At 36.9% G+C, this 22,854-nt stretch overlaps 7 protein-coding genes across 8 annotated transcripts; 6 read left to right on the top strand and 1 right to left on the bottom strand.

The window, feature by feature from the left end:
• The first annotated feature begins 244 nt into the window (after positions 1-244).
• Positions 245-5,631, top strand: LOC111828651. Its single transcript, XM_023777124.1, has 3 exons — positions 245-1,486; positions 1,552-1,723; positions 1,799-5,631. The coding sequence occupies exons 1-3, from the start codon at positions 245-247 to the stop codon at positions 5,629-5,631; spliced, it is 5,247 nt and encodes a 1,748-aa protein (XP_023632892.1).
• A 373-nt stretch (positions 5,632-6,004) lies between these two features.
• Positions 6,005-8,617, top strand: LOC17899743 (3-oxoacyl-[acyl-carrier-protein] reductase, chloroplastic). Its single transcript, XM_006305321.2, has 11 exons — positions 6,005-6,290; positions 6,378-6,520; positions 6,632-6,685; positions 7,112-7,192; positions 7,273-7,318; positions 7,387-7,481; positions 7,554-7,586; positions 7,774-7,908; positions 7,998-8,091; positions 8,182-8,264; positions 8,366-8,617. Exons 1-11 carry the CDS (start codon positions 6,128-6,130, stop codon positions 8,396-8,398), a joined length of 960 nt encoding a protein of 319 aa, XP_006305383.1. The 5' UTR covers positions 6,005-6,127; the 3' UTR covers positions 8,399-8,617.
• A 1,112-nt stretch (positions 8,618-9,729) lies between these two features.
• LOC17899526 (lysine histidine transporter 2) lies at positions 9,730-11,807 on the bottom strand. The gene is made up of 7 exons (XM_006307469.2): positions 11,587-11,807; positions 11,123-11,506; positions 10,619-11,012; positions 10,425-10,530; positions 10,230-10,321; positions 10,084-10,152; positions 9,730-9,983 (listed from the first exon to the last, which is right to left on the bottom strand). Exons 1-7 carry the CDS (start codon positions 11,766-11,768, stop codon positions 9,885-9,887), a joined length of 1,326 nt encoding a protein of 441 aa, XP_006307531.1. The 5' UTR covers positions 11,769-11,807; the 3' UTR covers positions 9,730-9,884.
• A 1,637-nt stretch (positions 11,808-13,444) lies between these two features.
• LOC111828715 lies at positions 13,445-13,753 on the top strand. Its single transcript, XM_023777294.1, has one exon. It carries the CDS (start codon positions 13,469-13,471, stop codon positions 13,643-13,645), a length of 177 nt encoding a protein of 58 aa, XP_023633062.1. The 5' UTR covers positions 13,445-13,468; the 3' UTR covers positions 13,646-13,753.
• A 220-nt stretch (positions 13,754-13,973) lies between these two features.
• Positions 13,974-16,197, top strand: LOC17897298 (BAHD acyltransferase At5g47980). The gene has a single exon (XM_006307503.2). It carries the CDS (start codon positions 14,402-14,404, stop codon positions 15,701-15,703), a length of 1,302 nt encoding a protein of 433 aa, XP_006307565.1. The 5' UTR covers positions 13,974-14,401; the 3' UTR covers positions 15,704-16,197.
• Positions 16,198-18,778: 2,581 nt separating this feature from the next.
• Positions 18,779-21,004, top strand: LOC17898898. 2 transcript variants are annotated; one of them, XM_023789945.1, is made up of 5 exons: positions 18,779-19,036; positions 19,140-19,223; positions 19,905-20,061; positions 20,189-20,255; positions 20,335-21,004. In XM_023789945.1, the coding sequence occupies exons 2-5, from the start codon at positions 19,144-19,146 to the stop codon at positions 20,784-20,786; spliced, it is 756 nt and encodes a 251-aa protein (XP_023645713.1). In that variant the 5' UTR covers positions 18,779-19,036; positions 19,140-19,143; the 3' UTR covers positions 20,787-21,004. The 2 variants fall into 2 exon arrangements, with proteins under 2 accessions (XP_023645713.1, XP_006305552.1); XM_006305490.2 differs by having other exon boundaries at positions 18,779-19,223.
• A 243-nt stretch (positions 21,005-21,247) lies between these two features.
• Positions 21,248-22,372, top strand: LOC17897108 (protein NUCLEAR FUSION DEFECTIVE 2). Its single transcript, XM_006305619.2, has 3 exons — positions 21,248-21,394; positions 21,490-21,566; positions 21,788-22,372. The coding sequence occupies exons 1-3, from the start codon at positions 21,326-21,328 to the stop codon at positions 22,194-22,196; spliced, it is 555 nt and encodes a 184-aa protein (XP_006305681.1). The 5' UTR covers positions 21,248-21,325; the 3' UTR covers positions 22,197-22,372.
• Positions 22,373-22,854: the final 482 nt, after the last annotated feature.

Below are 22,854 nucleotides of genomic sequence, written 5' to 3'. Positions count from 1 at the left end.
GTTATTTCTGTGTCATCTTCTTCCGAAGGTTTTGACGGTTTTCTATGCCGTAGTGGGGTGGTTTCCTCCATGCCACGATTGAGCAGTTGTTCCATATGCTCTCTTCCCACTAAGACACGAAGTTGCAGTTTCTCATCGATGGATTCGTGTATATATTTGGGATCGTTTGAGTTCCTTGAGATTCATTTCTCACTTCAATCATCCTACTCTTTTTCCTTTGAGATTCTACAAACTTCTTTTTCTAATGGCTGATAACATTCGACGTGCTCTTCAACAAATTGATCTCGGTATCGATGATGAACCATTTGCTATTCCTCAAGCGGTGGTTCAACAGGCGGAGGATGCAAATCGGTTTTGCCTTCTGGGGAGACCTCTTATCCCTCGGAAACAAGACATTCGGCATCTAATTAATGCTCTTCCCCGTTCTTGGGGTTTGGTCGGCTTTGTTCGTGTTCGTATTGTGGAGCAAAGGCGCTGTCCCTTCATTTTTCCTTCTGAGGAATCTCTGGCGACTGTTCAACGTCGTGGTCCTTGGGCTTTTGCTGATCGTATGGTGGTTCTACAACGCTGGGCTCCAGATATGGATCCCAATTCTCTCAATTTCATTCCTTTTTGGATTCAAATTCGTGGAATCCCTTTCCAATTTTTGAATCTGGGAGTGATTACTAGTATCACTCGTGCTTTGGGAGAACGTATGGAGATTGATTTTGATGAAGAAGCTGCAAATCGGGTTCAGTTTGTTCGTGTCCGGATTAACTGGAATGTTGATCACCCTCTCTGTTTCCAGCGTAACTTTCAATTCACCCCTGGTGTGAATACGGTGCTTAGTTTCTTCTACGAGCGTCTCCGTGGGTTTTGTTCTGTCTGTGGTCTGTTAACTCATGATACGGGTCGCTGTCTCATCCAGAATGGTGGTCATGAGGGTCCTGATGAAGATAATAACGATGATGATGATGAAGCCCCTGAGTATGTGGGTAACCCGGGGGTTCATATTGAGGAGATTAATGATGCAAACGGACCTAACATGGATGCAGATGGCCCTGGAAATCTGAACGAGCAAGATCTGCCTCCTGCTGCTGCTGTTGAGGCTGAGGGTGATGCTTTGGATGTTGCTTCAGAGTTCTCTGATATCGATCCGGAGCATAATTCTCTGGAATCTGATGATGATTATGAAACAAATGACTACACTGGTACTTTCAGTGCTGAGCTTGATCCTAATGAATTGTTTAACCCTATTCCTCCTTTTGACAATGCAACAGGAGACATCCCTAGAAGCTCTTCGTACCCGATGATGTCTAAGGCTATTCATTCTATTCCAGACGTTTTGGAGAATTCTGCTCATGAGTTGATATCCATGCTGGATTCTAAGGACAAAGGCAAGCGCAAAAGAGAGGATTGTATCGAACAATCTGATGGTGGTGCTATGGTGAAGATGAGGTTTGACATGTCGGGTGAAGGTAGTGGTTCTGTATCCGCTACTGCTCAAGTCAGAGGCGCGGTGGGCCCTAAACCACCTCTCCCGCCATGAGGACAACCTGTTGGAACTGTCAGGGGTTGGGTAGTGCTCCTACAGTTCGACGCCGAAAGGAGATCAGTCTGAAGAATCTCCTGGACATCATCTGCCTATCAGAGACAAAACAACAAGATGATTATGTGGTTCAACAAGCTTTAGATTTGGGTTATCATCATTGTGTAACAGTTCCTCCAGTTGGGTTAAGTGGGGGTCTAGCAGTTCTTTGAAAAAGTCATGTTGATTTAGTTGTTCTTTCTAAGTCCCCTAATCTTATTGATTGTACAGTTTCAAGTAATGGAATCAGTTTCTACTTCTCTTTTGTTTATGGTCATCCCCATCCTTTCTTTCGTAAAGAGACTTGGGAGAAATTGGAAAGACTAGCCATTACTAGAAACAGCCATCCTTGGTTCATAATGGGAGACTTCAATGAACTGTTAGGCAACAATGAGAAACGAGGGGGAAGATTAAGACCTGAGACTTCTTTTGCAGACATGAGAAATATGGTTAGACACTGCAATTTTTCAGATTTGAAGATCATTGGAGATAGATTCTCTTGGGCTGATCAGAGAGGTGCTCATTATGTGAGAAGTTGTTTAGATCGCACTATGGCTAATGCCCATTGGCATTCTCTGTTTCCAGCCTCTGAAACTCGTTTTCTTGAGTTTGATGAGTCTGATCATCGCCCGTTGGTGACTTCAATTGCAGAATCAACAGTTTTGAGACGTGGGATGTTTACTTATGACTCAAGATTATATGATAAAGAGGGTTTTAAAGACTCAGCTTTGAGAGGTTGGAGAAGAGTTTCTGGTTCTGCTCAGGGGAGTTTGATTCAACGCCTCAGTTTTTGTAGACAAGAAATGTCCCTCTGGAAACGTTGTAATCGTATGAATGCTAATGAGAGAATTGGTATCCTTAAGAGAGATTTGGACAGAGCTGTTGCTTTTGGTTCTCCGATATCAGAAAGAAATAAAATTCGTCAGGAGTTGAATCAAGCGAGATTAGAGGAAGAGTTTCACTGGAAAATCAAAAGCAGGAACACTTGGTTATCTGTTGGGGATCGCAATACTGCGTTTTTTCATAAGACTGCTCAAGCTAAGAAAATCAGAAACATAATAAATGTTATTCAAGATCAAGATGGTGTGTTACGGCGGTCTGAGAATGAGATTGCTGTGGCTGCTTCTAATTATTTTCAGGATGTGTATTCTTCTCAGGCTACAACTGACACCAATCTTACTAGTCTTTTCCAAAATATTCAGAGCAAGGTTTCTTCTTCTATGAATAGTGATCTTACTAGAGATATTTCTGAAGAGGAAATTTATCAAGCTGTTTTCAGTATTGGCACTCATCGTGCTCCAGGTCCTGATGGTTTCTCCGGAGTTTTTTATCATCAGTTTTGGGATGATATCAAGATCGATGTTATCAATGAGGTTAAAAGTTTTTTCAATGATAGTAGTATGGGGAATCTTCATAACCATACTAATATCTGTCTAATTCCAAAGATTGAATGTCCCATTTCAATGTCAGATTATCGTCCGATAGCTCTGTGTAATGTTAGCTACAAGATAATCTCTAAAGTCCTGGTGAATAGATTGAAATCACATCTTGGTAATGTTATTTCTGAGAATCAAGCAGCTTTTATCCCGGGCCGGATGATCACGGACAACATTATCATTGCTCATGAAGTTCATCATGCCTTAAAAGTTCGGAAGCGTCAATCTAAATCTTATATGGCTGTCAAGACGGATATTACCAAGGCTTATGATCGTCTAGAATGGAATTTCTTAGAGAAAACTATGTCAGTCTTGGGTTTTGATCAGAAATGGATTCGCTGGATAATGACTTGTGTCTCTTCTGTTAGCTACTCAGTCTTGATCAATGGCACTCCTCATGGTTTGATTCATCCAGGGAGGGGGTTAAGGCAGGGAGATCCGTTATCCCCCTATCTTTTTATTCTTTGTGCTGAGATTCTTTCTCAATTGGTTAACAATGCAGCTGCCAATAGGTCTTTACAGGGGATTAAAGTCAGTAATGGTGGGGTTCCCATTACCCATCTTTTATTTGCTGATGACTCCTTATTTTTTACACTGGCTAATGATAAATCCTGTAACGCATTGAAGAAGATCTTTTCTAGTTATGAGCAAGCTTCTGGTCAAGCAATCAATTTAAGTAAGTCTTCTATTACGTTTGGCAGTCGGGTGCATCATGATGTCAAAAGACGGATCAGAAATAGAATGGGAATCCACAATGATGGGGGTGGTAAGTATCTTGGTTTGCCTGAGCAATTTAGTCGAAAAAAAACTGAAATGTTTCAATACATTTTGGAAAAAGTGAAAGAGAGAACTCAAGGATGGAGGAAGACTTTTCTTTCTCCAGCAGGAAAAGAGGTCTTACTTAAATCAATTGCTCTTGCTATGCCAATCTATTCTATGAATTTATTTCGACTTCCAAAGGAGATATGTGAGGAGATCTCTAGTATTCTTGCTCGGTTTTGGTGGAGTAATGATGAAAATAAGAAGGGTATGCATTGGTTTGCTTGGAATCGTATGAGTCTCCCTAAAAAAGAAGGTGGTTTAGGTTTTCGTGATCTGGAGCATTTTAATACAGCTTTACTGAGTAAGCAAGCTTGGAGAATATTGAAGCATCATAACTGTCTTATGGCTAAAGTTTTAAAAGGTCGCTATTTTGCAGACTCAAATATTCTGGTTGCTACATATAAACCTAAATCTTCCTATTTGTGGAAATCTATTCTTCATGGGCGTGATTTATTGACTAAGGGACTTCGTTTTATTATTGGTGATGGCTCTATGGTTAATGTTAGTAAGGATCCTTGGCTTCCTTATCATCCTCCTAGAGCTCCTGTTGTTATTATGGATAATGTGGAGTCTTTAAAAGTTTCTGAGTTGTTGAATGATGAGAAAACAGGCTGGAAAGATGATATAGTTCGGAGGATTATTCATGAAGATGATGTTGATACTGTGTTGAAGTTAAAGATAACTACTGGGGCAGAGGGTGATTTTTTAGGTTGGCATTACAACAAGGATGGAAACCATTCGGTTAAATCTGCTTATTGGCTTTCCACTCATATCAATGATCAGAATATTCAGCCTCCTCCTGGTAATGTCAATCTAAAAACTTTAATTTGGAAACTGCATACTGCTCCGAAGCTCAAGCATTTTCTTTGGCGTTTTTTATCGGGGGCTCTTCCTACGGGTGCTACAATGAAAGCTAGGCATATAAATCAGTATTTTGTTTGTCGTCGTTGTTGTTCTACAGATGAGTCAATTGAGCACTTGTTTTTTGGTTGTACGTATGCGCAAGCTGTTTGGAGGGGATCGGGTATTCCTGTGAATCGTATTTTGGATCCTACCATATCTGTGGAAGATAAAATTCAGATTTTCTTCACCATGAATGCAGATCAGAACCTTGATAAGATCCATAGACATTTTCCAATCTGGATTTTATGGAGGTTATGGAAGTGTAGGAATATGCTTCTCTACCAATGTAAATTCTTTGATTGGAATTATTGTTTACGTCAGGCAAAGCGTGATGCTATTGAATGGTGTGATGTTATTATTAAAGTTGATTCTCTACATATGCATCCAAGACAGCATGACAGGTTATTGAATACTCATTCAAATTGGCATCGTCCGGATCAGGGTTGGATTAAGTGCAACTACGATGGATCTTATATCAATCCAACAGTTAAGGCTAAGGCAGGTTGGATTTTTCGTACTACTACGGGTGTTTATGATGGCTCTGGCCATGGTATTGGTTTGTGTACTAGCTCGGCTCTTGAGAGTGAACTTCAGGCTGTTTGTTTGGCTCTGCAACATGCTTCGATCAAAAGTTACAAGAATATTCATTTGGAGGGTGATAATAAAGAGGTGGTGTCTATTCTTCAAGGTCTTTCTCAGAACTTTGCTGTGCTAAACTGGATTCGTGAAGTGAAGAATTGGAGTCGTCATTTTGATAATATCAAATATAGTTGGATTTCTAGAAGAGGAAATTCATGTGCTGATACTTTAGCTAAAGCTCCCTTACCTAATGATCTTTCTGTTTATTACTATTCTTATGCTCCTCATTTTTTGATTCAGCCTTTGTACATTGATAACATTTGATTTTCAATAAGCTTTATGTGTTAAAAAAAAAAAAATCTATGCTTTTTTTATTGAGTTTTTTGCCCAAATAAAACAAAAAGAGAAAAGTGTAGGAATTTCCTTTTTTTTTTAATGGAAATTTTCCTTTTTCGCAATATTTTATTTTAATCGGATAATGAAAATCTTATTAAAATGGAAATTTTCCTTAATCGTTAGGTCTAAATAATTTGTTAAATAATGTAATAATTATAGTCGGGTCATACATACTGATGATACTGTATACGGGTTGGTAAAATTTGGTAATACACACACACTCGTCTCCACCTGCTCCTCTCAACTATAAAACATAACTAGACAAACGCAACCCTCGTTTGTATCGCTTTTACTAAGATTAAAGACGTTTCTCTCATCTCCACTACTGACTCGTCGATCTTTACGAGGTTCATTACTTGTGCGGACGATTTCTTTCTCTCCACCCCCACCGTTAACCATTACTTTCCCCGGAATTATCCGTGCCATGGCCACCACCGTCGCTGGACCCAGGCTCTTCTCTTTGAAAGCCGCCGGGAAGCTCGGTTACCGTGAGATCTCCCAGGTTCGCCAATTGGCTCCGTTTCACTCTGCCATGCCTCATTTCGGAATGCTGCGATGTGGATCGCGAAATCCATTCACTACCTCTGGTATGTTGTATATTCATCGATTTCCTCTTCTCTCTTCCTTAGATTTGATCTCTTCTGATTCTCATCATCTTTGTGGTCGGAACGCAGCTGTGAAAGCTCAAGCGACTGCTACTGAGCAATCACCAGGCGAAGTTGTTCAAAAAGTTGAATCTCCAGTGGTCGTTGTCACTGGTGCTTCTCGAGGGATTGGTAAAGCAATTGCTCTAGCCTTGGGTAAAGCTGGCTGTAAGGTTAGGGTTTTCATTTTTTCCAATAAGTCTTAGTTCTCTGTCTAGTTGGGTTTGAGCTCTAGTGTTTTAGTTGATGCTGATATGGAAGCAAACATTGTGTTTTTGTTGCAGGTCTTGGTGAATTATGCTAGGTCAGCAAAGGAGGCTGAAGAAGTTTCTAGACAGGTGAGTGATTGTCACCCTGACTTAGAATGCAATTTTCATCACTTCACTCTGTGCTGCTTAAGTTTTGCAGCAGTTTCCTTGTTTCCTGTTCCTGGATATCCTTTTTTAAAAATCATAGGTATTAGGTATGGAGGGATGTTGCTATTAGTACGAAAAAGAATTGTGGCACCTTGAGTTTAACAATGACGAATGCTTGAATCAGTTTTGGTTTCTGGAGATTGAATATTCTGTCCCTGGAAAATGTTTTCATTATTCTGTTTCTTGTGATTTGCTTTTCAAATGCATTTGTGATTTCACTCTTAATCAACGCTGCCAAAGGAAACCACATCTCTTTGGCTGAAAAATAACATATGCAGTCAATAGTGTATCCTTCTGCAGTGTCACTATTCCATGTTATCTCTGATTTTTATTCTTTTGGAACTGTAGATTGAAGAATATGGTGGTCAGGCTATCACTTTTGGGGGTGATGTCTCGAAATCAGCTGATGTGGATGCTATGATGAAAACCGTAAGTGATCAACTGTATACCACCTTATATTCCTTTATCCTTATACATAATTATCATTTTTCTTTCGTTCTGTTCTGCAGGCTCTTGATAAATGGGGAACCATTGATGTCGTGGTTAACAATGCAGGTAAATGAGAACCTTGGTTCCCATTAATTTTTATATGGTACCTTACTAACATGGCCACATATTTTCAGGAATTACTCGGGATACCTTGTTAATACGAATGAAGCAATCACAATGGGACGAAGTGATTGCTTTGAATCTCACTGGCGTATTTCTCTGTACTCAGGTTTGTATTCCTGCAATCCGTCTTAAATTTTGATACTCTTCTCATAAACTAAAACTCCTTTACTCTCTTTAGGCAGCAATAAAGATCATGAATAAGAAGAGAAAGGTAATACTTCTCTTTGCCTTCTACAGATGTCATATGCCATGTCACAGTCTATATCCTATCCTTGCACATTTGTCGTTGGTTTTGACATGTTACTCCTTCTCTGCATAACGAGAAATAATATATAAAAAGACAAATCTGTTATAAAGACAAGCATAATTTATGTTATACTTCGCATATGATCTTGCAGGGAAGAGTCATCAATATCTCCTCAGTTGTTGGTCTCATTGGTAATATTGGTCAAGCAAACTACGCTGCCGCTAAAGGTGGAGTTATTTCGTTTTCCAAGACTGCTGCCAGAGAAGGTGCAAGCAGGAATATTAATGTATGTGACCTATCTCCCTCATCATATTCGTCTTTTAAAAAAAATTCTTGGACATAGTTTTGAAACTTGGACTATATGCTCTCTTCCAGGTCAACGTGGTTTGCCCCGGCTTCATTGCATCTGACATGACTGCCGAGCTTGGAGAAGACATGGAAAAGAAAATAATGGGAACAATCCCATTAGGTAATGGAAATTTCATCTTTTACATTTATTGCAGGGTAATTTTTTATGTGGATTAGGATGTGATACAAAGCAAAACTGTTTGGTTTTCAGGACGGTATGGAAAACCTGAAGAAGTGGCTGGCTTGGTAGAATTCTTGGCTCTCAGTCCTGCAGCCAGTTACATAACCGGACAGGTTAATAACCCAATACTCCTGTCAAATAAAGATTTGGTGATTAATCTTGGTTTTCTGATTATGTTATTGACCTAACCACGGTTAAAATCACTGGTTTGCAGGCATTCACCATTGATGGAGGGATTGCTATCTAGACATTTGGTATGATTCGGCTTTTGTTTAGTTAAAACAATTTGGTAAGGAGACAAAGTTGAGTTCTTTCTAGCACTTGGTCGGATTTCTATTTTGCAGTTTCTGTTTGGAAATATCTAAAACTACGTATTTGGCCACTTTTCAGAAACTATAAATTGATTGATACAATCTCGCATTCTAATGTTTTTGTTCATAGAGTGTTATATTATTTATTATCTGAACTTTTCTCAAATATGTATCTTAAAACAAATCAACAATAGTAAGGAGCGCATATGTGCTAATGATAGAAATGAAAAAGAGAACTAAAACCCACACAACAAATTGCACCAAAAAGCCAATCCAAACGCAACTCAAAGTAAAAGAAAAAAAAAACATTCCAACGTCACTTTCTTGTAGCCGCCTAGTACTACATAACAGCTGCGTTTGAGAAGTAGGCTAAACAAAAGTTGCCAACTCTGCTTCCAACCCATTTTTTGGCATATTTCCTAAACTCAGAGTCTTGCCCAAGAGACCGAAGCATCCCCACTGCTCATAGAAGGCTCTTCTGACTATAGCTACGCGATCAGCATCCTTACCATGATACGATGATACGAGTTACCAACTCGAGCCTCGCATGAGTCCATGTACCTTATGTAGAAAATCGCAACATTTTTGCAGTTGAATACCAGATCCACATCTTGGAGAGTAGTATATTTAGCCACTTTGACAATCTTCAAGTTGGACAGATCATGAACCGTAATGGTGCCCCTATTAGTCGTGGCAACTGCAAGTTCCAAGTAGAGACGAATCCAGTCAATATTGTGTTGCAAAAAAAAAAAAAAAAAAAAAGAAGAAGCAAAACATCACTACTAAGTAGCTAACTCGTTGATTATGAACAAAACCAACAATTCACGGCAAAAGTGTGGTCTTAATCTTACCACGTAATATCGCTCTGAGTTTTCAAAAGGATCCTTTTGATATTTTTTTGAAAAGCCAAAATGTATAATTCTCGTGAACCATGAATATGCTTGGCTGGAAAGAAACGAATATTTCTATACGTGTAGCTAGTAAAGTATTCTCATATATGCATTAGAAAGTATAAAGAGTCAAGTGTTGATAGGTGAATACTAAAAAAAAAACCGTGATTTAAAATTAATTAAACACAGATCCTAACCATCCAATATAACTTTGTATCCATATACCAAAAAGATGTTGCTTGACGTATTGGCCATGGGAACATTGGATCTAGACTAGACGTGTCATCAAATTCTCGTGTACGTTCTTGCGTAAATTACGAAATTACGAAATCACAACTTTTTAGATGAACCAAAAAAACATATGGAGATTTATATAACATAGTTTAATATCAAACGAAACCAAGCATAACAAAACTTATGCGTCTTTAACTACAATGAGGAAAACTTAACATTACTTCCACGGACAGTCGCATAAAATTAGACAGGCCCGTGATTTTATTTCTTTGTTTGTGTGCTACAAAGAGTGATCGATCTAAGAGAAGAACTTGTAGGTCTTGGCGTTGACTATGATGGTTCTAAGTCCACCAATTGGGGCTAGGATCGTCAAAAGAACTCCTACTACGATGCAGAACTGCATTATTCATTTGTCACACAACAACAAAACAAAAATCCATTAGTATACAAGTAAACATGAGCTTCATATGAATATCATTGATTAGTAAAGAATGTACCCAGTTAATTGTCCAAGATAGACTAAACTTCTTTGGCTTCTTGAGAGTTAGCCAAATAATGCATGGAAGCTGCAATTACATATTAAAATAAAGTCACAACTCTAATTTTTGGGCAAAAGAATGAATGAATGAGTAGTTAGGCGTACGTAGTAGGTTGTTGGGGCAAAGGCGAATCCTCCAAAAAAGCCGAGTAGTCCACCAAAAAAGGGGACACAAATCGCAACGATCATCGTGAAAGCTGTATATATATATAATAGACCAATTAATGTGAGGAAAATCATATGAAATGGTAAAACAGGAAAATGAAGTTCACAGTATAAAAATGAGAAGTGGATTCTTACCGACGTAAAGGCTTCGGGTGATGAAGCGGAGCTTGAAGGAAGGATCGAAATCCATCTTTTTAACCAAGAAGGTTTCGAGCATGTCAAACACGGGCATTGCAAATATCTGAATGCACATAGTGAGTGTCAATATATTTCATGAGATCATTCTTGATTCGATCAATAACATAAAGTACTAGAATGTGGAAGAAGACCTGATAGCTTCCAATGACATGGACAACCACGAACATGTTAGCCATAGCGATGAGCCATATAGGCTTCTGCAAAGTGATGAGAACGTTGTCATCAACGCTGTTTCCAAAGATATAATAGCCGAGGAATGCTACGGGGAAGTAGCAGATGGCGACTACAATGTAGGCTACAATAACTCCTCTCCACATTGGGACCTTGGATGGCATCTCGGGGGTCGAAGGGATCGTGGCCTGAATCTCCAACACAACGTTGTGACCTGCATAGGCAAAAGCCACATCTCCCAACGCATTCAAGAAGTTGAATACTCTTCCAGCATCGGTCGAGGCTCTAGGTGAGTAGTCAACATCTGGATGAACCCCTTTGTGCACCGATGCAGCCCAAGCTATAGTTGAGTAACTGTAAATGCATCACAAAATGATATTAGAAACCATTTTTCAATAGAAGAAGCCACAAAAATAGCATTGAACCACTTTAGGTCGATATATGTGTGTGTTGAAGAGATTTACGTTAAGGACATAACAGCAGCGGCGAGTGAGATGATGGAGATGGAGTTGAAATTGGGAAGGTGAGAGATAACGAAATGGATGGAAGCAAAGATCATGATCCAATAAGTAGTTCTGATATCTTTGCAATCAGAGCAGAGTAGATTATGAACTTTCTTGAGCGAGGCTCCTCCGGTGACCATATAAACGATGTCTACACCGACCTCTACGATAAGCTGTTGAGGCACAATGATCCAAAGGCCAAGCTTTTCACCAAAAGCGTGTTGGCCAAGCTCGTGATATCTATCAAGCCTCTTCCCCGGAACAATCTCATGCATCTCCACCATTTGCCACAGTGTGTACAAAGTTATCAGCCATGACAGAACCATCAACGTCACTCCAGGTCCCCTGTAATATATATATTATTTATCACAACTCAAGGACTTGAAACAAATATAGAAGGAGAATATATAAGAATAAAACGGTACCATCCGAGATTAGACATGGCGTAGGGCAAGCTGAGAACACCAGCACCAACCATGGCTGTAACATTGTGAAAAGCAGAGTACCACCACTTGGCGTTTCTGGAGGATGTGATGGGTAACCAATCGTCGACGCTCTTCTGCTTCGCCGCGGCTATCTCACTCGCCGACATCTCATTAATACCCATCTTTTTCTTGATTCTCCAGAGATACTACTGTTTGTTTGGTTTTCGTGAGAGAGAGAGAGAGAGAGAGAGAGAGAGAGAGAGAGAGAGAGAAGAAAGACAATGAAGAAGATTTTAAGGGGATCAGAAAGAAGATGAATGAGAGGGTTAGATAGAAATATTTTAGAGAGAGGATCAAGATTCGTGATTATGATATTATCTGATTCTGATTATGCAACGATTTATTAGTATTTTTGGGGTGTAATAAATAGGAATATGAGATTCTAAAATATTCCAAAATTACAGGAATGTTTGTTAGTTTGTTTGTTCAGTTTAGTTCCGTCTTTTGTGTGTTCGGTCTTTCTTTAAACCCCGTAGCACAAGGCAAAACATCAGCTCGAAGCTGTTTCATTCTTATCTAATGACTAATTTACCCCCACTCCTTCTTCTTGATTGTCTACCTTTGACACGGCTTTTTCTGTAATTTCGTTAGTTTTCTTTCGGATCTGCATGATTTTAACTTTATTTTTTTTGTCATGGTCACCTGATCTAACGAGTAATTCGCTAGTTAATATATAAAATATTTATTTTTTACTATTTAATAATTATTTGAGTTGACCGACAAAAAAAAAAAAAAAATTTAACAAATGTAATTTTGAAGCCCTTCTTAAAAAAAAAAAACAACTGTAATTTTGATATGTTTACATATATATCAAGAATCAAGATCAGATTAAAAAGGCACGTATTCTTTTGTTGACTGAATCTACAATAAAATTACATAAGAGTTTGCATCTGGATAATATTGATGATGTCGGTTTGATCGAGAGAATCAAAATTTTTATGTTATGTTATCCGTAATAATCTCAAAGATCATATATCTTATGAGCAGGATAAACTCATATATTAACGAATCTACATGCATGCATTATCTACTTATGTCATGTACTCATGTGTATCTTTTATCTTATACGCAATTAATTAGGATATTTACATTGTCGATTAACTCAGCCTTTAAGCTATAGAGATCTGAGATCCCATGAAAATTGTGAGTACGAAGAAGAGTCACATGGGCTTAAAACTACAATGAAATACGTATCTATTTATTATGCTTTCAAGTCATGCTTTCAAGTCACTTCCACCTCGTGATATTTGTGAAAAAAAAAAACAAATTCTTTATAATTTTCTTATATCAGAGATTCAGAGGACATAAATTATCTATTCATCATTTTTTTGTTGGATAAACTTCTTTTTCAGTAATCTAAGAATTAAGAGGCAGTCAGAAACCCATTAAGTATCCTGAATTAAAATAAAATTTAAAAGACAAAATTATCAGAGTGAAAAGAGAGATTGATATCATATATACGTTTGAAGTTTACAGTTGTGAAATGATGTTTTTGATTAGAAGAATATATATATTTTGACTACATAAATAGTCAAGTTCTCTCATTGTAAGTTTTATTTGAATGGGTACGTGTAATTTCCTTTCTTGTCGAAGGTTATACAGTTGAAGGTGAATAATTGATTAACTCTTTGTTCAACCAAAGGGACAACTAAAAACAGAGAAACCCCAAAAATAAGCAACCAAGAAACTTATAGACATTGTGTCAAACCAATACTGTCGTCTAAAATAAGTAAAACAAGATTTTTCTTTTCTCCTCAAATTTCTTTCTAAACCTTTACATTCAACAAAAAATCTTTGTGAGAGCTAGAGACAAAAAAAAAAGATGGATTCGGGACTATCATGGGCTGATCAATGGGATTACAACTCTGACCCTCCTCCAAATTCAAATAACGAAGATGATAAGAAGAAAAAGAAGAAGGAAGATGGAAGCAAAAGCGGTATCGGCAAGGCCATACTTGGCTTCAAATGGATGAAACTTCGCAAGAAATCTGATAAGTAATCTATATAGGGTTTTAGTTATTACGTACAAAAAGGTTTGTATTTGTTGATTCATTTGTTCCTTAATTATGATTAATCCATCAAGTACTTCTGCTTCTCTCTTCTCTTGTACCCATTCTTCTGAGTCTAATTGTTAAAAATATTTAAAATGTAATTAGAGAAACTAATTTGCGGATGATTGTGTTGAGCCGTCGCTTTGGTACTTTTATCAAACGCGCGAGATGCTTACGTTGCATGAATAATAAAATGAGAAGCAAACAAAAATAAGTATTAGTATGATTTTAATATTAGAAATTATAGCTTTTTTATATCAAATACTTTAACGTGCAAACGCAAACCAATGCTTGGATAATATAAGCACGAAAACAGAACGCAAAGCCGCCAATGGAAATTAGCTATCATCACCAACATTTTGATAAAGGTTTGTTCATAAAACATGCTTTTTAAAAATCAATGAATTCATTAACTAGACGACTCTGTTTCGATCTGTGTCGAGACAAGAGTTTCAAGAACATTGTCGTCTCCTGAAGAGTAAGAATCTTGAACTGTTGGTCCCCCTTAAGAACCTTAAATATGAAAATGTTATCTAATGATGATAATAATATTGATGATGATTGATGACAGTGAGTTAATGATAAATAAGAAGACTTGTCTTTTGTGATGCAGGAATCTGTAGCTATTCCCACATCAAGAATCTTCAGTGAAGTCATTTTAAGAGATTTTACCGGAAAGTTGATAAAATATTTCGTACGCAGCAATGGAGAAGAGAGTTGAGATCATAGCAAGAGAAATAATCAAACCATCTTCTCCAACTCCAGATGATAAGAGAATTCTCAATCTTTCTCTTCTTGATATCCTCAGCTCACCCATGTACACAGGAGCACTTCTCTTTTACGCAGCTCATCCTCTGAACCTTCTAGGTTTTTCGGCATCCTTGAAGCTCAAGCAATCTCTGTCTGAAACCTTACCAATCTTCTACCCTCTTGCCGGAAGAATCATGGGAAGTTTCGTTGAATGTAATGATGAAGGAGCTGTGTTTATAGAAGCTCGAGTGGACCATCTTCTCTCAGAGTTTCTCAAGTGCCCTGTTCCTGAATCATTGGAACCACTCATTCCTGTTGAAGCTATGTCAAGAGAAGCTGTTACATGGCCTGTGCTACTAATCCAAGCCAATTTCTTCAGATGTGGAGGATTAGTTATCACAATCTGCACTTCTCATAAGATCACTGATGCAACCTCTTTAGCGATGTTCATCAGAGGATGGGCTGAGTCATCAAGAGGTTTGGGGATTACATTGATTCCTAGTTTCAACGCTTCAGAGTTCTTTCCTCTACCTCTTGATGAACTTCCATCAAAACCGATGGACCGCAAAGTCGAGGTTGAAGAAATGAATTGTGTAACTAAGAGGTTTGTGTTCAATGCTTCAAACATCAAGAAACTCAGAGCCAAATCTTCAAGCAACCTTGTCAAGAATCCAACACGTGTTGAAGCAGTCACAGCTCTTTTCTGGAGATGTGCTACTAAGGCTTCAAGATCAAGGTCTCCAACACCAAGAACCTCAGTGCTACAGACTCTAGTGAACCTACGAGGAAAGGTAAATTATTTGAGTGAGAACACAATTGGGAATATGCTTTCCCTCATGATTCTCAAGAACGAAGAAGCTAAGATAGAAAGAATTCAAGATGTGGTTGATGAGCTACGACAAGCAAAGGAAATCTTCGGCTTGAATTGCAAGGAGATGTCGAAATCCTCGTCGAAAATTTTCGAGCTTTTGGAAGAGATTGGGAAAGTACATGGAAGAGGAACTGAGATGGACTTGTGGATGAGTAATAGCTGGTGTAAGCTCGGCATGTACGAGGCCGATTTCGGATGGGGAGGGCCGGTTTGGGTGACCGGAAGAGGCACTTCCAATTTCAAGAACTTGATGTTGTTGATTGATACCAAAGATGGAGAAGGAATTGAAGCTTGGATCACTCTTACTGAAGAACACATGTCACTGTTCGAATGTGATCAAGAGCTTCTTGAATCAGCTTCCCTGAATCCCCCTGTTTTGATCTAGATAAGATAAAGAACTTCATATTTATTTATATGAGTTTGATTGTAAATTGTGTTGCTTCTTAAATAAGAAGAGAAGTTTAGTTTCTCTTACTATAGATCGTTCTCAAGCAACCATTAATTATGTGCATGTCATCAAACAAACACCAAGAAGGAACAAGAATCGTCGTGTTAGTTGTAATAGGATGAATTAAAAAGAAAAGGTCATTAGAAGACATTTAAAGGCTTAGGTGATCGTCTATGGAGGAAATGAGTCAAGAAAGTCACAAATTAACTCTAATTGTAGACTAATGCTTTCACAAGTTCATTAGAGTTAATCATGTTCGAGGTGATGATCAATCTAAACATACCAAAAAAACATAAACAACCGAATTATATATGAATCACCCCCACACCAGACTAGATTCAACCCAAACAAACATACATCTAGAGGCCTTTTTCATGGCAAAGAGTATATAAAAAAAGAAGCAATAAGCACAAGAGAATGAACAACTTATCTGGTCCTTTTTAATTTTGTTCATAAGAAAAAGATATTATTTGATAAACAAAATGAATTTGAACATTTTGTAGTTGATTATGACCATAATGGCTACCAAACAATTTATAAAGTCTTACTTTTGATATTCAAAGTTTCATTAAACTCTAATTAAAACGTCAAAGTTAGAGGAGATGAGGAGCAGAGCTACCAATGAAATCCCAACATCATTAATAATTAAATTAGTTGGGGTTGGTGGTCGATGGTTCTCAAAACATCTCCTTACCGTAAACGTTTGACTATTCGTTTTTAGCTAAATTTATCTAACTTTGCTAGTTTTAATAACTATACGAGTTTGTATATATTTATGTATTTGCGAATTATAACATTATTATTTTGTATGTTTTTGGTCGACAGACAGATTCCTCTTTTCAAGTCAATGGAAACTATTAGGTAGAACTTAAAATCGTTAATTGCTAAGTATTTTTTGAGTTTAAAAAATAAGGGTATGAATTTGTTCCAAATATTCCAATTCTTTAACTTATAATAAATGTGGGCTGTTCATCTACTTTGAATTAATATGATCATTACCACCAATAACAACTAACCACAACAATAATACTAGTATTCTGTAGAAACAATTATCTTATTTATTAGTGACATTATTATATATTCATAACAACAATCAGTTTTTTTTTTTCTTCTTTCGACTTGATTCTACAATTCTAGTCTTTTATCCGATTGTGGTTTCTTTTTATGTAAAATGGTTACAACAAACCTTTTATTGTCCATAATATTGTATAAATTATATGACAAATACTTAAGACCCTAAAAAACATTGTTTACATATATAACAACGGTTACACAAATTTCATAGTGTAAATAATATACTTTTCATAGTGTAAATAGTATTAAACAAAGAATGAAGACTTTTTATTAGTAAAAAAATCGTTGTAGCAGTAATATACTTATAACAAGTAAACGTTATTTGGTTGCGTTTAACTTCATACATAAATTATGTCTGGTGACAACAATGGGGTGTTGAATTCATCTCCTAGCTAATTAGTTGCCAATGAATTTTAAACTAACATTAGTTTTATCTTCTGAAATTTTTTTGAAGGATATATGCAGAGAAAGATTCTTGGTGGAAGGAGATTATTTTTGTAAGCTTGTTGTCCACGCGAGAAGAGTAATTAAATGAAATGATTCAAATCAAAAGTATAGTTTAACGAAAACGTAGGGTCTTGTTGAGCTACGTATCTCACTCATGCTCTCAACACGATCAACGTCACGTTCACAAGTTTTACATCTGAAATTTGATTATTATTTAATGGGATTATCCACTTCCACTATACTCAATTGAAAACGTACAATCTTCTTTTAAAATATGTTTTAAAAAAAATATACAATTGCTAAAACTAAAAGTATTCGATTAATCTTCTTAAATGCTTTGTTACGTTGTTGACTTTTGGTGACTCGTGAAAAATTTGTCCATGGACAATATGATTTTATATTCTCTGCATTTTTTTTTTTTTTTTTTTGTCGACAGATTTTATATTCTCTGCATACAGTATATGAAATGTTAACATTTGGGACTTATCCAATATTAAATTTTAGAACCTTCAAATAGAAACCATCTTTACCATAAAAAATTGAAATCAAACTCAAATAATCTTAGAGCAACCTTGTGATTAACAAAACAATATGATAATTGTAGCAATAGTTAACATTTTTTTAGTGTACATTAAGAAAGTCAAAATCGTTTTAACGAAATGACTGAGTTTTATTTTCCATCGGACTTTCAACTTGCGATTAACAATTTTATCAAAAAAAAATCTGATTAAACAATATTAGCGATAGTTAACGTTTTTCTTTTTATTTATGATTTTTAAATATACATTTTCAAAAAAATACATCGATATGATTTAATATTAACATGAATAAAACGACTGTGTTTTAGTTTCCATCGCCGTTTATTCGTAACGTATAATAAATTATGTTCTAACTCTACCCAGATTTTTTTATATATATGAAACATCAATACTTTTTTAAAAAGTGTATACTTTATATTAATTTTGATAATGATGAATAAAGTTTGTACTTGAACCCAAAAGTGACATATTTTGAAACCAAAAAGAAAAATATTAGTCTAAAGATGATAGATAAATTCTAAAAAGGAGATGAAACAAATATAGTAGTGTAGTATACTAGTATATAGAATCGATAATGAAAAGAAGAAAAAGAATCTTCCCTAATTGTTTATCATGATGAACATAATAAAATTGGAAATGATGCTGGCTGTGACAGGTCACAGATATATTTTGGATTTAAAAAAGAATCAATTTGGTAACGGAGACCTGCCAACAGAAGAAGAAGGCATATATTAATGTTTTATAGATAAGGACAAAATCCTATTTCTCCCCCCATTCATCATCTCTTTTTATAACATACACTCATCATCATCAATACATCATCATCATCATCCATTAGACATTTCAATTTCTCGTCATTATTACCATCTTTGAAACAGAACACCAAAATTAAAAAAAGTTGTGGAAGAAACAAAACTAAAAGGAGAGAGAGAGAGATAAGATTCTCTGTTGTTGTGTGTATTGTTATTTTTTTTTCTTTCATTTTCCTTTGGGTTTAACGAAGTCTCTCTTCCTCTCTCTCTCTCGTTTCTTGAGGCATCAAAATATCTCTATGACCGAAAAGTCACTTTTTTTTTTCGTTTTTCTTTTCTGAAATTTATAAAAGCAAAACCGAAGAGAGATAGATAGACGTGGAGAAAAGCAGACGTCTCTGTGTGTCTGTTTCGTTGTTTGTTTTTGATTGATCGCTCTCTTCTTCTTATTAACAAGGGTTTGTCCTGTTTCAAGACCCAAACTTTGGATTCTCTTCTCTTTCTCTTCGTTTTCTCTTGACCTTGTTCATCTGTGTAAAAATCTCTTCTTTATCGAGATAGGGAGATGTATTATCAGTTGAGCAAGTCTTCTTACAGAGACTCTTTGAAGATTCTCGAGGCTGATATAGAGCACGCCAATGGACTGTGAGTCTTATCTCGGTTTTCTTTTCATTTCTTATTTTACTGGGGTTATCTGATTTTTCTGGGTTTAGGATTTTAAAATTATTGGTTTTGATGATTTGATGGATTATGGAACTGAATTAGCCGTAACCCACTTCCCCCCAAAAGTAAATTCTCAGTCTTTAGTTCACGAAGTTAGATTATTACATAAAAATCGAAACTTTGCAGAAATGGTCGAAAATTTTGCCAAATTTTGGTATCTGTGTGGCGTGATCTCGAAGTATACGTAGTCTGAAGAAATGGGTTATGTGAATTAGAATGATTAATCTCAGAATTGGTATTTGTGTTATGTGGTCTTGATGCATATGTTGTCTGAAGAAATGGGTATGTGATTAGAAGGATAGGAACTGATTAGTCTCAAAATTGGTATCTGTGTGGTGTGGTCTTGATGCATATGTTGGCAGAAGTAATGGGTTATGTGATTAGAAGGATAGGAACTGATGATTAGTCTTAAAATTGGTATCTCTGTGGCGTGGTCTTGATGCATATGTTGGCAGAAGAAATGGGTTTGTGATTAGAAGAATAGTAACTGATTAATCTCAGAATTGGTATCTGTGTAGTGTGGTCTTGAATAAATGGGTCTATGACTCTATGTAGATTAGAAGGATTAATAAAGTGAACTGATTTATCTCAAAATTGATTCAGGGCGGCTGAGATTCCAATGGGAAAGAGCGGTGTGCGTCTACAGATGAAATTGGTGTGTAGCAATTTGGCTCCATTCTTCATATTCCTGCTACAATGGATGGATTTCTCATGTCTGCTTCCAAGATATTTTGATTTCTTCCACATACTCATATACAAGGTTGTTACCATATTCTCTGTTTACACGACTTGAGCGCGCGTGTGTGTGGATTGGTAGATTCCCTGATAGTTTTTCCCCTTTCTTCTTGGCTTGTTTGTTTTATAGGAGTCTTCTTTGTCTTGTACAGGTACGGCCTGATGGGCGGTGGAATCTATCCAGGTACGGAAGGAAAGCTACAATTAGAGAATTTTACGGTAAGAATAAGAAGGCCTTCTGATGCGATTCTTTTTGGTTAGTGGCTTAAACTTATAACAGGGCTTTGGATAAATGCAGGTGTTATATTACCGTCACTTGAGCGACTTCATATCAACTTTGCTGACTTACCCGAAGAAAGCATGTGGTATCTGAATCCAAAAGCCATAACCAAAAAGCAGTATGACATTGAAGGTAGCAGATTCATGAATAGCATTGACTTGGAAAGAGAAGACGAATGCGGGATATGCTTAGAGCCTTGCACCAAAATGGTGTTGCCCAACTGTTGTCATGCCATGTGCATAAAATGTTACCGTAACTGGAACACGAAGTCGGAGTCATGCCCCTTTTGCCGGGGTAGCATCAAGAGAGTGAACTCAGAGGACCTGTGGGTGCTGACATGCGATGAAGATGTTGTGGATCCAGAGACGGTCACGAAAGAGGATCTGCTTCGGTTTTACCTCCACATTAACAGCCTCCCAAAGGATTATCCGGAAGCCGCCTTCTTAGTCTACAACGAGTACTTGATATGATTTCACCCCGAAACATAAAACACGGGTGTACAGAGGGAGAGAGATCCCCAGAACTTAAATTAAGTGTACATAAGAATCTGGTGGTCCAAGGTGCATATTCCTTCATTTTAGATTTATGGTATAAGAAAGATTGTCATTCCCTTAATCTGTACCCTTCTGTTATGAAAGATAAAAAGAGAAAGATGATCTCTCGGCTATATATATATATATATTCATTACCCTTTCCATGTCTGATATATTCTTGCCAACATAAACATGTTTCAAGATGAGATTTAAAACTTCGTTATAATACAAAGAACGACTGAAACATGTCAGTTGTTCAGCAACTGTATGCTATGTTCTATTACAACAGTCAAATCCTAGTTCAATCCGGATAAACCGAAGCAAACCAAATCCAATTAACGGAACCAAACCAAACTGAATCGAGCGTCATATTACGGTAAGGGCAATTGTGTAGAACTGTTTCACTTGTCACTAGCGAAGAAATCAGAGAGCATAGGTGGTGAAATCAAGTGAAGAACACAAAGGTTGATCAAACCATGGTGACTCATCGTTTCACTCTACTTCTTCTCCTCGTCGTTATCGGGATCTTCTCCTCCTTGTCTCAGGTATCTCTCCATCTCTGTACTTGTCTAAAACCCTATGTATTCTTTTTTTGGGTGTCCAAATCGGAGAAACCAACCGTTTCTTCTTACTCTATCAGGTTCGTGCTTCAACTGAAACCAATCTGAGGATCGAATCATTCTCGACGGATCTTGCAACGCTGCAAACTCAAATTGGGTACAGTAACTAAAACCACCTTTTCTCTGTATATTGTTCCTGATATGTTCCTAAATGTGAAATGGAGGATCATAATTAAGGAAATTAAGGTCATTTGTATAAGATTGTATACTCTTTTGATGTAGTGATCATAGTTGAATTAGCTGATTTGGTTAAACTTCATAGGCACATGAATCTATCTATAGTTTTAAAGTTTTCTCCTTTCTTCTTTTTTGGTGTAGCTACAAGTTTAACAACATCAACCTTCTTCGCCGTGCTATGACTCATGCTTCTTTCTCTCAAGAGAACAACAAAGCTTTGAGTATCTTGGGAACCCATATCATTGAAACCTCTGTCTCTCTTCAGAATCTCACTAAAGATATCGATATCTCCTCGAAAGCGCTGGGCCGTTTGATAGCAGAGGTTTCAAATGTGGATTCCTCATGTGCTCTTGACGGAGGCCGGTTGGGTTTGGGGAAGATAATCAGGGTTTCCCCTAAGACAGATGCATCGAACTCGGCCATTCTTTGTGCTGGCTTCAGGGCAATCTTCGGAGCTATTGCTATTGATGCTGGAATTGTTGATGATGCTACAAAGGTTTTCTGGAAGGTACATGGAGATCGAGCTGGAAGATTAGTGTCTATGTTGTAAATTAGAGTATGGTTTGTTTCGGATACCATGTTCTAAGAGACGCTTCTCCATTTGCTTAGAATTATATGGTAACCGCTTTGTTTATGTTGCTAACTAGTAGCTAATGGTATGATCGTATGAGGATGTTAAGGGATTAACTTAACCGATCTGGATATGGTTTTAGTTTGGAAGCTTAAGTTAAGGTTGTAATAAGAAAGAGATATACGAGAGGCCAAAACGTGATAGATGTGCATGCAGAACTTATGGATCAACAGTTGTAAGAGATCATAATGTACAAATGATGCAAAAGCGACACCTTGTAATTCCAAGTGTTACATGTGCTGAACTAAAGCAAGTCATAGGAAATTGAGAATCCCAATCACCATTTCATTGTGTGTACTAATTTAGTTTTGATTTTACTTGTTACTATGGAAAAAATGAGATCAATACTTTCTTTAAAAACGTACTGTTTGTATATCAAATTTTAGTATAGTTTGGAAGATTTGATTAGAGAATCTGTGATTATATTCTAATTTTGTCTTACATTCAATTCAATATATACACAATTTGACTAAAAGAAAATGTAGAGTGATCCTTAAATTACATAACCAAATAAAAGTCACGTGGACAGAAGGAAACGTTTCTCATTGGATGAAACACATCACCCACTTCAATGGCA

The sequence above is a fragment of the Capsella rubella genome, unplaced genomic scaffold, assembly GCF_000375325.1.
Source record: "Capsella rubella cultivar Monte Gargano unplaced genomic scaffold, Caprub1_0 scaffold_1, whole genome shotgun sequence".
NCBI classification, from domain to species: Eukaryota; Viridiplantae; Streptophyta; class Magnoliopsida; order Brassicales; family Brassicaceae; genus Capsella; species Capsella rubella.
The sequence above is the reverse complement of the archived record's forward strand: the minus strand, read 5'-3'. Positions and strand labels throughout refer to the sequence as shown.

Coding starts and splice junctions, on each gene's coding strand:
- LOC111828651 (XM_023777124.1), top strand. CDS start 245: ATGGCTGATAACATTCGACGTGCTCTTCAACAAATTGATCTCGGTATC. Junction 1,487..1,551: donor CTGTATCCGCTACTGCTCAA/GTCAGAGGCGCG, acceptor TGGAACTGTCAG/GGGTTGGGTAGTGCTCCTAC. Junction 1,724..1,798: donor TCCAGTTGGGTTAAGTGGGG/GTCTAGCAGTTC, acceptor TTGATTGTACAG/TTTCAAGTAATGGAATCAGT.
- LOC17899743 (XM_006305321.2), top strand. CDS start 6,128: ATGGCCACCACCGTCGCTGGACCCAGGCTCTTCTCTTTGAAAGCCGCC. Junction 6,686..7,111: donor CTGAAGAAGTTTCTAGACAG/GTGAGTGATTGT, acceptor TTGGAACTGTAG/ATTGAAGAATATGGTGGTCA. Junction 7,193..7,272: donor TGGATGCTATGATGAAAACC/GTAAGTGATCAA, acceptor TCTGTTCTGCAG/GCTCTTGATAAATGGGGAAC.
- LOC17899526 (XM_006307469.2), bottom strand. CDS start 11,768: ATGGGTATTAATGAGATGTCGGCGAGTGAGATAGCCGCGGCGAAGCAG. Junction 11,507..11,586: donor GCCATGTCTAATCTCGGATG/GTACCGTTTTAT, acceptor TATATATTACAG/GGGACCTGGAGTGACGTTGA. Junction 11,013..11,122: donor GCTGCTGTTATGTCCTTAAC/GTAAATCTCTTC, acceptor ATGCATTTACAG/TTACTCAACTATAGCTTGGG.
- LOC111828715 (XM_023777294.1), top strand. CDS start 13,469: ATGGATTCGGGACTATCATGGGCTGATCAATGGGATTACAACTCTGAC.
- LOC17897298 (XM_006307503.2), top strand. CDS start 14,402: ATGGAGAAGAGAGTTGAGATCATAGCAAGAGAAATAATCAAACCATCT.
- LOC17898898 (XM_023789945.1), top strand. CDS start 19,144: ATGTATTATCAGTTGAGCAAGTCTTCTTACAGAGACTCTTTGAAGATT. Junction 19,224..19,904: donor ATAGAGCACGCCAATGGACT/GTGAGTCTTATC, acceptor AAATTGATTCAG/GGCGGCTGAGATTCCAATGG. Junction 20,256..20,334: donor TACAATTAGAGAATTTTACG/GTAAGAATAAGA, acceptor GGATAAATGCAG/GTGTTATATTACCGTCACTT.
- LOC17897108 (XM_006305619.2), top strand. CDS start 21,326: ATGGTGACTCATCGTTTCACTCTACTTCTTCTCCTCGTCGTTATCGGG. Junction 21,395..21,489: donor TCTTCTCCTCCTTGTCTCAG/GTATCTCTCCAT, acceptor TTACTCTATCAG/GTTCGTGCTTCAACTGAAAC. Junction 21,567..21,787: donor ACGCTGCAAACTCAAATTGG/GTACAGTAACTA, acceptor TTTTTGGTGTAG/CTACAAGTTTAACAACATCA.